Consider the following 15983-nt stretch of genomic DNA (forward strand, 5'->3'; position numbering starts at 1 on the left):
ATGGGACCAACACTTTACATGTTGCGTTTATATTTTTGTTCAGTATAGCTTTACCCAATTTACTGCCCTGATGACTTCATCGAAAATGGTAACATATGTGTTATGTGAAAAGCTGTATTAAAAATGACCCAGTTTGATAAACTAGTATGTTAATTACCCAGCCAAGCAGATACAACTAGTACAGTAATTTTGGTTGTGAAGTGCATTATCAAAAAGCTTTGTACTTTCTTTAGAACAAAATGCAATTGACCTCTTTGCTGTCTTTTGTATCACCCTGTCATAGGCCCTCCCAGTCAACACCGCCTCATAAGATGAAGTATACTGAACCAAAATATAAACGTATGTATGTAAAGTGTTTCATGAGCCGAAATGAAAGATCCCAGAAATGTTCCATACACACGAAAAGCTTATTTCCCTCAAATTCTATGCACACATTTGTTTACATCCCTGTTAGTGAGCATTTGTCCTTTGCCAAGATAATCCATCCACCTGACAGGTGTGTCATATCAAGAAGCTGATTAAACAGCATGATCATTACACAGGTGCACCTTGTGCTGGGGACAATAAATGGCCACTCTAAAATGTGCAGTTTTGTTATACAACACAGTGCCACAGATGTCAACATTTTGAGAGAGCGTGCAATTGGCATGCTGACTGCAGGAATGTCCATCAGAGCTGTCGCCAGAGAATTTAATGTTAATTTCTCCAACATTGTTTTAGAGAATTTGGCAGTATATCCAACCGGCCTCACAACCGCAGACCACGTGTAACCACACCAGCCCAGGACCTTCACATCCGGCTTCGTCACCTGCGGGATCATCTGAGACCAGCCACCCGAATAGCTGATGAAACTGAGGAGTATTTCTGTCTGTAATAAAGCCCTTTTGTGGGGAAAAAATTATTTTGATTGGCTGGGCCTGGCTCCCCATTGTTTATGAGGATTGCATGCTGCAGTTGTTTGAGAGATGTCCTGTTTGCAGTCGAACATACAACATAGAGAAGACCAGCAATCAATCAGTCACTCAATCAAATGTATTTATAAAGCCCTTTTTACATCAGCCGATGTCACAAAGTGCTATACAGAAACCCAGCCTAAAACCCCAAACAGCAAGCAATGCAGATGTAGAAGCACGGTGGCTAGGAAAAGCTCCCTAGGAAGAAACCTAGAGAGGAACCAAGCTCTGAGGGGTGGCCAGTCCTCTTCTGGCTGTGCCGGGTGAAGATTATAACAGTACATGGCAAAGATGTTCAAATGTTCATAGATGACCAGCAGGGTCAAATAATAATAATCACAGTGGTTGTAGAGGGTGCAACAGGTCAGCACCTCAGGAGTAGATGTCAGTTGGCTTTTCATAGCCGAGCTTTCAGAGTTAGAGGCAGCAGGTGCTGTAGAGAGTCGAAAACAGCAGTTCTGGGACAAGGTAGCACGTCCGGTGAACAGGTCAGGGTTCCATAGCCGCAGGTAGAACAGTTGAAACTGGAGCAGCAGCACGACCAGGTGGGCTGGAGACAGCAAGGAGTCATCAGGCCAGGTAGTCCTGAGGCATGGTCCTAGGGCTCTTTCGAGAAAGAGAATTAGAGGGAACATACTTAAATTCACACAGGACAACGGATAAGACAAGATAAATACTCCAGATATAACAGACTGACCCTAGCCCCCCGACACATAAACTATTGCAGCATAATTACTAAAGGCTGAGACAGGAGGGGTCGGGAGACACTGGCCCCGTCTGACTATACCCCAGACAGGGCCAACCAGGCAGGATATAACCCCTTCCACTTTGCCAAAGCACAGCCCCCACACCACTTGAGGGATATCTTCAACCACCAACTTATTACCCTGAGACAATTTTTATTTAACCAAGAACACATTCTCATTTACAGCAACAACCTAGGGAATAGTTACAGGGGAGAAGAGGGGGATGAATGAGCCAATTGTAAGCTAGGGATGATTAGGTGACCATGATGGTATGAGGGACAGCTTGGGAATTTAGCCAGGACACCAGGGTTAACACCCCTACTCTTACAATATGTTCCATGGGATCTTTAACTACCTACAGAGAGTCAGGACACCTGTTTAACATCCCATCCAAAAGGCAGCACCCTACACAGAACAGTGTCCCCAATCACTGCCCTGGGGAATTGGGATATTTTTTAGACCAGAGAAAAGAGTGCCTCCTACTGGCCCTCCAACACCACTTCCAGCAGCATCTGGTTTCCCATCCAGGGACCAACCAAGACCAACCCTGCTTAGCTTTAGAAGCAAGCCAGCAGTGGGATGCAGGGTGGTATGCTGCTGAGGCGTGGCTGAGTATAGCCCACGAAGATCTCCCCCACGGTACAAACCCAATGGGGACGCCAACCCGGACAGGAATATCACGTCAGAGACTCAACCCACTCAAGTGACGCACCCCTCCTAGGGAAGAGCACCAGTAAGCCAGTGACTCAGCCCCTGTAATAGGGTTAGAGGCAGAGAATCCCAGTGGAGAGAGGGGAACCGGCCAGGCAGAAACAGCAAGGGTGATTTGTCGCTCCAGTGCCTTTCCGTTCACCTTCACAACCCTGGGCCAGACTACACTCAATCATAGGACCTACTGAAGAGATTAGTCTTCAATAAAGACTTAAAGGTCGAGACTGAGTCTGCATCTCTCACATGGATAGGCAGACCATGCCATAAAAATGGAGCTCTATAGTACAAATCCCTGCAAGGGGAACCTTGGCATCACCCAGACATGGCGTCGCTGTGAGCATTCCTGTAAATTATAATTTTTTTATTTTATTTAACTAGGCAAGTCAGTTAAGGACAAATTCTTATTTACAATGACGGCCTACCCAGGCCAAACCCAGACAACGCTGGGCCAATTTTACACCGCCCTATAGGACAACCAATCACGGCCGTATGTGATGCAGCCTGGATAAATGGAACAGGGAGGACACTTGAATCAGGTTGGTGACATTTTACCTGGTCAAAACAGTTTTGTCCCAATTCACCTTCATAACCTAACCTGGTGGAACCAGCCTGATCGCTGCATTTACCATTCTATTTAACATCACATATTATAATATCTGTAGCGACATAGAAAAGTGAGTGCAGGCTAGGTTAGAGAGAGAGAAGAGTTTATTTCCAAAACACTATATATCTGTTTTCAGAAATGTTGGTAAATTGTCTTTTATTGTGTTAAAGAACTTATGAAAGAGACATAGTTTTGTTCACTAATCACGGCATGGGGTCGTTCAATGACAGACATGTAATTTGTTACAATTTTATCACTTGATGGTTTAATTTCAGAGAAAAAAAATATACACTTTTTTTGCAAAATGCTATATATCCGCCTCACTCTCAGAGAAATAAGTAGTACTGATAGGTTTTACACAGTCTAATGTAACTAATAACTACATTTTCAATAAAGAACTATACAAATTATACATCATTTTTATAATTCATACAGTAATATGAGATCTGTATGTAAAACATTTACATTAGATATTTTAATTATTTTGCAGATGCTCCAGAGTGACTTACAGTTAGTGCATTCACATTAAGATAATTAGATGAGACAACCACATGTCACAGTCAAATATACAGGATACAAACATTCCATTCCAGCTAAACAATGGATATATAGTGTTTTGCAAAAAAAACACAATTTAATTCACATCTAAAATCTATTAATTAAAAATTATGTTACACACACACACACACACACATGAAGGTACCCATAAGCAATCATTTCAGATACAAAAACACAAATGTGAAAAATTGGTGGATATCGCATTTTTGGAAATTAACTCTAAATTTCCAAACAACCCTCTCTTTGTCCTTCTTTCCAGAGCCGTATATGTATATAAAGTAGGCCTATATGGCTCTGCTCTGACCCTCAGTGCCCTGTGGTGCATAAGGCTATGGAATATGACATTTCAGTATCGGAGGAATGAGCTTTTTCTCTTCCTTATACAGAATGAGAGAGACATTTAGCTTTGCGCTCATGTGAGGTTGTCCGTATAGAAAGGCCATGTGTTTTTAGTTCAGTTCAAAGTTCACAGATGGAGCAGCCCTGCCCTCCAACCATCTGACACCAATACTGTAGTCATAGGGTGCATTTTAAATGGCGCCCTATATAGTGCACTACTTTTGACCAGAGACTATGTGGGTCAAGTTTAAAAGTAGAGCAGTGTTCATTATGTGCTACTAACAAACACTTAGTGATTGAGTTCAAAAAGTTCCTGTCGGTACCTTCTGGAAGCCCTTTGGCCCATATGACATGATTGTTCCCTAAGCCAATAGGAGATGGTTAGTCATTGTTAGTAGTTCCGCCATTCCTTTTAATTCGGAATCCTAATCACCATGGTGACCTGACGACTCCATTGTTCTGTTCAGTTGCATTGTCTTACGTCAGGTCAGATAATGTCATAGAGGAGTGACGACATTCTGCTGCATTCTAGAATGAAGAGAGATCAGATAACCAATGGTGTCAGAACCTAGTCACCGGTGGATAGTTAGTTCAGCCAATCCAGTCCACTTTGTGTGAGGTAACATTTCAACACTCAGTCTGTAACATTCCTTGCAAGAACGCCCTCACTGTGTGGGGTCAAACTGAGCTTAAGGTCCCTCCCACCACCTCCACATCTTTCTCTAACCAGCAGGCAAATCAACATAGAAACCGTTCTCATGTACATCCGTCTGAACTAATAATCCAGTGTCTTCACATCCCGACATCTTCATCACCAGATCAGACGTCATCGTCGTCATCGTTCCCCCTTAGCCTCCTCTCCACTCCACTCTGGCCCCTCTGACTCCCTCTCTGGGGCAGCTTGCCTACCGGGTCCCTACACAGCACATACTGCTCCCAGATCTTACGGAACGCATTCCGGAATTTCTTGATGCGGAATGCGTAGACGATGGGATTGACGGCAGAGTTGCCGTGCGTCAGCAGGATGGCGATGTAGATAAGGAATATGGGCTTTTTACAGTCCGGGCAGAACAGTGTGATACAGTTGAGGATGTGTAGAGGAAGCCAGCTGATGGCAAACAGGAAGAGGACCAGGGCCAGGGACTTGGCTAGTTTAAGTTCCTTCCCATAGTAACGGCTTGGGTCTGTGTGGCTCGCCGTCACCTGGGATAGGAGGGAGAAAAGGAAGGCGATTTAGAGTTCAGATTCAGAGGTTGGTCTTTTGGAAAACCTTAGAGCGTTATACATTTCTGTAACGCATTCTTACAAGTTAACCAATGTTCTCCCTGGTAAAAACTAAGTTATTCTATTCCATTGTATTGTATTCTAAGTGTGTTTCATTTGCACAGCAGTGTGTCCTGGGTGGAGTGAAATGCCACTTGATTTAAAAAACCTGTCATTTCAGCCGACAATCAGCACCTCTGCTGAATAATGTCTGTCTAAGCTGTCAGCCCTGAGGGGATAACCTGTTCCTGTTACCTTTCTGGTGCAAGCCACAGGACTGCTGATTTGTACATCAAATGTAAACTCCTCCGCTTCCCTCCACCTCCCTCTACCTGCCTCCGCCTTCCTCCCTCCATCAACTCCCTCTAACTCACTCCTCCTCCCTCCAACTCCTTTCACCTCTCCCTAACGCCCTCCACCTCCCTCCACCTCCCTCTAACGCCCTTCACCTCCCTCTACCTCCCTCCACCTCCCTCTACCTCCCACTTCCCTCTACCTCGCCGCAAACTCCCTTCACCCCCCTCCACCTCCCTCTACCTCCCTTCACCTCCCTCTACCTTCCTTTCACCTCCCTTCACCTCCCTCTACCTCCCTCCACCTCCATCTACCTCCCTCTACCTCGCCGCAAACTCCCTTCACCTTCCTCTACCTCCCTCCAAGTCCCTTCACCTCCCTCTACCTCCCTGCTATGCTTATCAAACACACTCAGTTCATTCTGTCCTATTCATCTGACTCTAGTCTAGAGTCTAGACAAGTGACCTTCATGTAGCCTGGTCCCAGGTCTGTTTGTGCTGTCTTTTCAACTCCTATAGTTAATGCCATTTGACAATGACCCTAGGAGTTGGCAAGACCACACAAACAGATCTGGGACGAGGCTATGCTTCTTGTCAAGCTGCCAGTGGATCATCTGATTCTATAGCCTGGTTAAACCACACTGAACGTTGCCGTCACCATTGTTTTAACTTCATGAGAGTCAGCTTTAACAAGGCTAGTTATTGTAGATTGTAGACAGTCACCTTCTTGTTGAGCTGCCGGTGTATCATGTAAAAGATCTCAGCATAGATGAGCAGCATGAGGACGAGGGGCGGCAGCACCCAGCCGAAGAAGTTGAAGTAAACCATGTAGTCCATGCTGATGACGTTCTCAAACTGACACGTCACTAAGAGGTCAGTGGTCACCAGGGATCCGTTGTCACGGAGACGCTGCAGGTTGTTCCAGCCCAGCATGGGCGTCAAGCCGACCACGATGGCAACCATCCAACACACCACCACCGCCGTGCCCGCGCGCCGCGGAGTCACCACACGTTTGTAGCTATGGAGACAGGAGACAAAAAACGGGTGAGGTGTTAGTGTATACTGAGCTGTACCTCTTTTAGTTCCCATTACATCATTTTTTGTTCCCATTTACATGATATTTTAGTTCCCATTACATAATTTTTGGTTCCCATTTACATGATATTTTAGTTCCCATTACATAATTTTTTAGTTCCCATTTACATGATATTTTAGTTCACATGACATAATTTTTTGTTCCCATTTACATGATATTTTAGTTCACATTTACATGATATTTTAGTTCACATTTACATTATCTTTTAGTTCCCATTTACATGCTTTCAAGAGCTTTGTTGTTTGACTTAGAGAACATGTTTGTGTAATGCACTGCAAACTGTTTTCAGAGCAGGCAACTTGTCAAAACGTGTTTTTTCATTTAATGAACCCACACTTTAACAGATATGACCAGTGGCATGTATTCATGGATGCCAAGGGAAGACAGGCTTCCCTAAAAAATTGACGAATAAAAATAAATAAAATAATGTATGCTTCGTCTCTCTGTGTTTCATAATTTTCCTTCAATTCGCAAGAGGCTGAATGTATCTAACAGGAGAAAGCATCCGAGCGAGCGAAACGGCGTCCCTCTGTCCCTCTACGTGTAGACCATCTATCTGATGCTCTCTGGTCCAAACGAGTATGACATTGTTGCCGCCCATACCATTGAATGCAAGGCAAGCCAAGTAACATTTGACCTCCCTTGATAAAAAAAAAAGTATACAAATTTGCCAATCAGCATTGAGCTAAACTAAGTGTGTTCAACTGTGAATGGTCCTGGCGCAGCAAAAAAGTGTCAAGGGAAGCCAGTTTAGATTTTGGCGTCACTCCAACCAAATCACATTAAGATCATACGTTATTGACAGAAACAACTTAAATTCTTGCATCTCCTTGTGTTGTCCTCCGGTGGCTAGCTAGCTAAAATTGACAATTTCCTAAATTAGCCATGGATGGAGATAGGGATTTGGACTTGTGCTTTTTGATCCACGCACCGCTGCTGGATATGAGAGTATATCCAACAAGCTCCAAGTCTTGGCTGACTGACTAATGTTCCGAGAAAAGAATCACTGCGATTGGCTTGTGTCCACCGTGTTCTGCAATCCATGGTACAGTACGTCGGTACCTCACTAGACTGTCTACAACTCTGTCAAACTTCTGAATTACATCCAAGTTTATAATACAAATCTGGGATTCTTTCCTCCTTTTGAAGGTCATCGCTGAGTCACTATACAAGAGGAATGAACTGAGGTGCTCTGCTCACACACCAGAGCAGAGGAAGCATTGCTGTTAGACATATATATCTTTGGTTAGTGTGAGTTTGCTGAAGGAGTTGCTTCTCTGAGGTGTGAAAGTACAACACACACTCAGACAACAAGTAAATAATCTCAAGAGAAACCTACATATACCCACACATCTTTACCACACACTCACAGAAACACACACTCCTATACTGTCTCTTTGCCAGCCCTACTGACTCTCTCTACACATTATCTCCCCTTCCGGTCTCTTTCTCTCTCTCTGTCTCTTTCTCTCTCACACATTCTCTCTCTCTATCTCACATTCTCTCTCTTTCTCACACATTCTCTCTCTATCTCTCGCACACACACACACACACACACACACACACACACACACACACACACACACACACACACACACACACACACACACACACACACACACACACACACACACACACACACAGTGGTTGGTGTGATGCATACACCTCTGAGGATAAATGGTCTCTCACAGGAAGCTAGAAGGAGAACCCACTGAGTAATCTGCCACAGGGCTGCCAGGATATAAAACACTCGCTGCCACTCAATGTCACACACACAGGCACAAACATAGACACATACGCAAGCGCACACACATACAGTATGTGCGTATTCACACGCACGTACACACCAGTCTCGTAATGTCACTGAGGACACACACACACACACACATTCACAGACCATCAATCTCCTAAGAAGCAGTCGGTCAATGAGTGCTCAGGCTATCTTCCTTAAGTGCGTATAAATGATCCAGTAGACGTTGCTTCTGGAATAGCTCTTCAATAATTCCCTTCATTGATCTGTACGTTTAATGTTTCCCTGTGCATTCATGTGCAGGGAAAAGTTTCTGGCAACCTTTGTTGACTAAATGGACCCTTTCACTATCAACTCCTCTAATAAATGAGGGTTGGCCCAAATGGCACCCTATTCCCCATTATAGTTGACTACTTTTGACCAGGACCCAGAAGGAATAGGATGCCATTTGGGATGCTTCCTATGTTAAATTCAGAGTCCCGGGCAGGGTGGCAGCCTGAGACGTTACATATTAAGATCAGCCAACCAACCACAATAATCACATTGATCAATTATGCGTTCAATGGCAAATTAACTGTAGCTTCCTTTTACAGCCAAGCTGTGCATATTATGTTTTTTTGCAAATCAATTTATTTATTATTTGAACAGTGAGAGACAGAATAACAACAAAAAAATCCAGAAAAACGCATGTCAAAAATGTTATAAATTGATTTGCATTTTAATGAGGGAAATAAGTATTTGACCCCCTCTCAATCAGAAAGATTTCTGGCTCCCAGGTGTCTTTTATACAGGTAACGAGCTGAGATTAGGAGCACACTCTTAAAGGGAGTGCTCCTAATCTCAGCTTGTTACCTGTAAAAAAGACACCTGTCCACAGAAGCAATCAATCAATCAGATTCCAAACTCTCCACCATGGCCAAGACCAAAGAGCTCTCCAAGGATGTCAGGGACAAGATTGTAGACCTACACAAGGCTGGAATGGGCTACAAGACCATCGCCAAGCAGCTTGGTGAGAAGGTGACAACAGTTGGTGCGATTATTCGCAAATGGAAGAAACATAAAAGAACTGTCAATCTCCCTCGGCCTGGGGCTCCATGCAAGATCTCACCTCGTGGAGTTGCAATGATCATGAGAACGGTGAGGAATCAGCCCAGAACTACATGGGAGGGTCTTGTCAATGATCTCAAGGCAGCTGGGACCATAGTCACCAAGAAAACAATTGGTAACACACTATGCCGTGAAGGACTGAAATCCTGCAGCGCCCGCAATCCCCCTGCTCAAGAAAGCACATATACATGCCCGTCTGAAGTTTGCCAATGAACATCTGAATGATTCAGAGGACAACTGGGTGAAAGTGTTGTGGTCAGATGAGACCAAAATGGAGCTCTTTGGCATCAACTCAACTCGCCGTGTTTGGAGGAGGAGGAATGCTGCCTATGACCCCAAGAACACCATCCCCACCGTCAAACATGGAGGTGGAAACATTATGCTTTGGGGGTGTTTTTCCGCTAAGGGGACAGGACAACTTCACCAGGCTATAGAATCAGATGATCCACTGGCAGCTTGACAAGAAGCATAGCCTCGTCCCAGATCTGTTTGAGCTTGAGAAGATCTGCAGAGAAGAATGGGACAACTCCCCAAATACAGGTGTGCCAAGCTTGTAGCGTCATACCCAAGAAGACTCAAGGCTGTAATCGCTGCCAAAGGTGCTTCAACAAAGTACTGAGTAAAGGGTCTGAAAACTTATGTAAATGTATTATTTCAGTTTTTTGTCTTTAATAAATTTGCATGTCATGTCATTATGGGGTATTGTGATGTCATTATGGGGTATTGTGATGTTATTATGGGGTATTGTGATGTCATTATAGGGTATTGTGATGTCATTATGGTGTATTGTGATGTCATTATGCGGTATTGTGTGTAGATTGATGAGAAAAACATTTATGTAATCCATTTTAGGATAAGGCTGTAACGTAACAAAATGTGGAAAAAGGGAAGGGGTCTGAATTCTTTCTGAATGAACTGTATATATTTATTTGTGGATTATCCATTTCTTATGGTGTGTTACGAATTAATATTATATGTTACAAATTTAAAAAACTATGATATGTTACGAATTCCAATTTATTGTGGCTAACGTTAGCTAGGTGGCTAACGCTAGGCTAGGAGTTAAGGTTAGGGTTAAGGTTAGGATTAGGAGTTAGGATAAAGTGTTAAGGTTAGGGGAAAGGTTAGCTAACATGCAAAATAGCTAAAAAGTAGTAAGTAGTTGCAAAGTTGCTAATTAGCAAAAATGCTAAAGTTGCCGTGATGAGCAAAAAGAAAGGAGGACCAAGGCACTCTTCATATAATTAATTAAAATGCCTTTATTAGTATGGCATGTTCAATAGAAACAACGTATTAAAAAATCCAACGCATTTCGGCTGCATGGCCTTCGTCAGGGAGTACAAAAAAAATAATACAATGTCCTCTTTTGAACAGCTTTTCCAGTTATCCCTAATTAGAAGAGGGAGTGGTTATAAAATTGATGAGAATATTCCATATGGCCAATTCCAAAGAGTCCGCAAAGAGTTTGCGATCAGGAAACAGACTATAGTGTCAAATCTGCTGAATTGGAGAATCGCTTCTTGAATCGGGGCTACAGCATTCAGGTCCTGAAAGATGCAGGTATAAGTGCTGGATTACTTGATAGAGAGAACTTGTTGCGAAGGGGAGTGCCTCGTGATACATCAGAGAGAGTGTATTTTGTTACAAAATACAGCACTGAAGCAGAGAACATTAAAAGAATAATTAAAAATAATTGGGGAATCATCCAAAGTGATACGCTACTACGCCAAGTCTTTCCTGAGCCACCAGTCATAAGCTTTAAGAGATGTCCTACCCTAAATGACAAATTAGTCCACAGTTATCTTCCTGGTGACTCTCAAAATACTTGGCTTGACCACAAACCCAAGGGCTCTTTTAAATGTAACCATTGCAACCATTGCAGAAATATTGCACAGAAGAAGTATTTTGTTGACACAGCTTCCAAAATGGAGTATTACGTCAAGCATTTCATTAACTGCAAAACCACTCATGTCATCTATAGATTGGAATGTCCACACTGCAAGGTGTTCTACATTGGACGGACAAAGAGACGCCTTCAAGACCGCTTAGCGGAACACAAGTACGCCATACGGGTAGGCAATGAAGACTACCCCCATGGCAAGGCACTACAAGTCCTTACACCATGGCAACCCTGCCTCCCTACAAGCTATGGGTATTGATCATATTCCGGCCTCTATTAGAAAAGGGGACCGTCTTTAAAGAGTTAAACCAAATGGAAAGTTTTTGGATTTACAAACTACAGGCCACTAAATACTCTGGTTTAAATGAAGATATGGATTTCTCACACTTCCTGTAGGGTCGTGATAGGTCCATTTGCTGTCATCTAGTGGATATTTTGCTCACTTGCCCTCAGCTATGTTTAGACTGTTGTTGTTCATGTTTTGCTGTGTTCTAGTGTACTATGGAATATATTGCTTTCTTATTCTTGACACTTCTCCCAGTCATATTTATGGTTAGAACTACCTTTCTGAGTGTCCTGATACTTCTAGCTTGGAGTTGTATTTTTATGAAAACATAGCTACAGTATTTCACTTTTTCATGTGTATAGTATTACTTACTAGGTGTGTCCAATCAATTTTGTAACCACTCCCTCTTCTAATTAGGGCTAATTGGAAAAGCTGTTCAAAAGAGGACATTGTATTATTTCTTTGTTCTCCCTGACGAAGGCCATGCAGCCGAAACGCGTCGGATTTTTTAATAGTTTGTTTCTATTGAACATGCCATAACAAATAAAGGCATTTTAATTAATTATATGAAGAGTGCCTTGGTCCTCCTTTCTTTTTGATGACCAATTCACCCCTTTTACCAAAGAGCACCTTCTGTCTACCAAAATGTACTATTGTGTACCTTAGTAGCGCTTCCCTTCCTCCTCTTTCTACTTGCCCGTGATGAGATTCGAACACGCAACCTTCAGGCTGCTAGACGTTCACATTATATGCTTCCCCATTCACCCCAACCAACCACCCATAAGTAACCTTTTGTATTATGTAACCATACCAAACTTAACATTCAGTATAATACTAATTTGAGTGTCCTGTATTTACGTTTACTATGTTGCGCCTAGTCTATGAGACCAGGCTGGTGTGTGCGTCAACACATGGTAAGGTTTTAACTCTCATTAGGAGAGCATACCTCAAAACTGGTGTGGAATTCAACAGCTATGAAATGCCCTCAAAGGCAAATAGAGCAGGTATGCTACAGACATCTCACCTTGACTATGATGAACATAGACTTGACCTCAACTGAGACTGGCTATGTACTGAGCATAACAATGTCTGTATGGTCTGTCTGTGGGTGAAGTATCTCTGTGTTAGTATCTCTGTCTGAGAGCTGACTGTGCCTGTCTGGCAAAACTGTCAATAGTCTGTATAGTTTCAGCTATAATAAATAGGCTGAGTAGCATATTCAGGAAATCAGGCAACAAAATAGCCATTTACTGCACAATATCTCTGATGCCATTGCCAACAAACAAACGAGGCAGATGTTAAACCAAGTGACCTTGGAAAATAAAGCTTTCAAACAGAGACAAAAAGAAAAGTACAATATAAAGGCTATCCCTTTTCTTTCTCTCATTTTTTACCTCATGGGTATTTTAACTCTCAGGTAACGGTCGATAGCGATGGCCAGCAGGGCGAGGATGGAACTCTGCGTGAGCACCAGCACGGTGCATGCGACCAGCAGGCAGCTGTAGAAGTGAGTTTTGAGCCCGATGCTGATGGTGATGGCCAACGGGATGACCAAAGCCCCCACCGCAATATCCGCCAAAGCCAGAGACACTATGAAACAGAAGGTGGTGTCCCGCAGAGAACGGTTGATCCGTACAGCCCAGACCACCATCACGTTCCCGATCACAGAGGACACTGCGATAATCACCTCCATCCCGATGTAGAGGGCTTGGGCAGGCGGCAGGCCAGACGGCATCCTGTCGGTTGCCTGGCGGCCCGGTTGTCTGGTTCTGTTAGTACTTTAGAAAGACAGGATGGAGAAGTTCTAATATTCCTTTCTGGAATTCGGGGAGCCACTGGAACTCTTGTTTACGCATGACGTTCTGTCTTATTCGATCCGTCCTAGGAGGATATTGCCCTAGATATCATTGCGCTAAGGTTGTGCAGTCCTTTTGGAGACTCCGTTACTGAGCATAATATGGATTTTGTTTTGGACACATCATGCGTCCTGTGGTGTCAGTGAAAGTCGGTTACCTTGGTGAACCACTCCCTAAAAATGAGGAGAAATATTTTTTTTCCAGTGAAAGTGTAATTGAGTCACACCGGCGCCGGAGGTCTTTGTCCACAGATTCCCAATTCAGCTCGCATCACCACTAGTCGTCATCATTAGTCAGAATAGAAAGTTGAAAAATAAAATATCTGAGACTGGTGTCATCAACGGTTAATGCTGTCAGGGAATGCAAATAATAACGGTAACGCATTGCCCCAACTATTAATCAGCTTAAATATTACCCATTCTCCTCTCATTCAATTGTGATTTTCAGCTTCTTTTCACATGCAAGCTTTCGCGTAAAAATCCCGTCTTCTTTGCCAAAACGTTCGTTTGGCAGAATGGTTTTCAAAATGGGAAAAGCATCAAAAGAACCGAACTGTCCCGAACTCATTGACGGTGCGTTCAGCTCCAATACAATAGGCTATCTGGTTATTAGCAACGAGTGTATTCTCTGCTCCGCTCTCTCTGCATACTACTTTCTGTGAAGTCACATGCGCCGGCGGACCTCTGTGCTCACCAATCCGAGTGGACAAGAGAGGGGTGGGTGTTGGTGCCGCTTGGTGCCGGCCATCTAGAGAGATGGAGAAAATATTACATTCAATCATGGCCTAGCATATGGTTTATTTACTGGATGCCCTTGCAATTCATATTGTCAAGGTCATGGTAGTGTATAAGACCATTTAGTGTGATTGAGAAATGCTCCTTATTTTTATGCCAGAAGGCTACAAGGGGCGAAGTATAATGACACACAATGTTAATAAAGAATACATAATAAGGGGCGTTGTCATTAGTTCCCCATACTCTTCGATGTTGCGTATTGTTACAGTATGTCTTATGGGTTTCATAACCACATCTGTCTTTATAGAGGGTTTGGTTGTGTAGCAACAAAACCAGCAACAAAACCGACGCATGCACAACTATGGGGCAAGACAGACGGGGTTGGCTTAGATTGTTGACAATATGTCATCTATATTTCATCTCCAAAATTGATTGAAAACATAAATACATTTACACAATGAGCACTTGTTGTCTATCAAATACATTGTTACAGTTGTTGTCGCTAATGAGTTGGAGTGGCGATCAAAAATATCTAAACACTTTTCCAAGCTTCTCAATGGTCTTCTCTGCAGTAGTAGACCTCATGATGGCAACCTCTGGCCACTTGCTATGAGCATCCATGACCTCGAGAAAAACGTTGCCTTTCGAAAGGACCTGCAAAGTTGATGTGTTTGCGTTGCCACGCTTCCTCCAGCCAATCCCACAGATGAAGAGAAGCAAGTTGAGGTACATTGTGAACATTTCTTCTCAATGCTTCCATCCAATCCAGGCCACTAGAAGTAGATTTGCATGATTTCCTTCATGAGAACCATTCCACAATGACCTCAGTGTAGCTGTTGCAACACTGGTTTCCTCAGGGAAGGTGGAATGATAACTATCCTACCCCACAGCAGGCAACTGGACTGTACTGACAGCTCAGTTTTCCTCAAAAGGTAAGGTTTCAATTCCGGAACATCTCCTGCGGCTTTACCTTTGATGATGATGTCCATCACTTCATATAACACCAGGTCATTTCTGGTGTTTCTCCACACTTATGCTGAAGTGACTGGTGCATTTTCCACTTGTCTGAAGTAGAAGATGTCCACTTGGAGTGACTCTGGCTTGACCACAGGTAGTGGTAACCTGGAAAGTCCATATTGCATTGCAGTTCAGTTCTGAATTGCGGTACTTGATGTCGAAGGTGTGTGCTGAAAACAACAAAGCCCACCTTTGCATTCTGCTTGCAGCAAGTGACAGAATCTCAGTTTGCAGTACGAAGATGCTTGTCAGTAGACAATGATCTGTAAGAAGGGTAAACTTCCTTTCGTTACAGATACTGGTGAAACTTATGCACTCAAAAAACTATGTCTAGAACTTCTTTTTCCTATCTGCGCATAGTTACATTCTGCTTTGTTCAATGTCCTTGATGCACAGGAAGGCATGATATGGGACACGACTGCTCCCAAGCCATATGGACTAGCATCACAAGCTAGTTGGATGGGCAATGATGGGCTGAAGTGTGTCAGTGCCTGAGATTTTAGTAGTGTTTCCTTGGTTTTCACAAATGCTTACTCGCATTGTTCTGTCAATTTTCATGTTTTGTCCTGACAAAGCAACTGATGCAGCAGTTTTAGCTTCATTGCGAAGCTCGGGATAAAGTGTCCATAGTAATTCAGTAACCCCAAGAAAGAATGCAGCTGGCTGACGTTTTGACGTTAGTTCAACCATTTATACTTAAATTCACCCAGGACACCGGATAAGACAGGAGAAATACTCCAGATATAACAGACTGACCCTAGCCCCCCGAC

The 15983-nt window shown here is 43.3% G+C and overlaps 1 protein-coding gene across 1 annotated transcript; it reads right to left on the minus strand.

Annotated features, from left to right (window-relative positions):
• Positions 1-3694: 3694 nt before the first annotated feature.
• Positions 3695-15347, minus strand: LOC115207368 (adenosine receptor A1). The gene is made up of 3 exons (XM_029774394.1): positions 13001-15347; positions 6191-6485; positions 3695-5114 (listed from the first exon to the last, which is right to left on the minus strand). Exons 1-3 carry the CDS (start codon positions 13339-13341, stop codon positions 4731-4733), a joined length of 1020 nt encoding a protein of 339 aa, XP_029630254.1. The 5' UTR covers positions 13342-15347; the 3' UTR covers positions 3695-4730.
• Positions 15348-15983: the final 636 nt, after the last annotated feature.

The sequence above is a fragment of the Salmo trutta genome, chromosome 14 (assembly GCF_901001165.1).
Source record: "Salmo trutta chromosome 14, fSalTru1.1, whole genome shotgun sequence".
NCBI lineage: Eukaryota > Metazoa > Chordata > Actinopteri > Salmoniformes > Salmonidae > Salmo > Salmo trutta.

What these genes read in the sequence shown, in the direction of transcription:
- LOC115207368 (XM_029774394.1), bottom strand. Translation starts at nt 13,341, where the DNA reads ATGCCGTCTGGCCTGCCGCCTGCCCAAGCCCTCTACATCGGGATGGAG. An exon ending in AGAGTTAAAATACCCATGAG is followed by an intron (nt 6,486 to 13,000) that starts GTAAAAAATGAG and finishes CTGTCTCCATAG; the next exon opens with CTACAAACGTGTGGTGACTC. An exon ending in ACCGGCAGCTCAACAAGAAG is followed by an intron (nt 5,115 to 6,190) that starts GTGACTGTCTAC and finishes CTCCTATCCCAG; the next exon opens with GTGACGGCGAGCCACACAGA.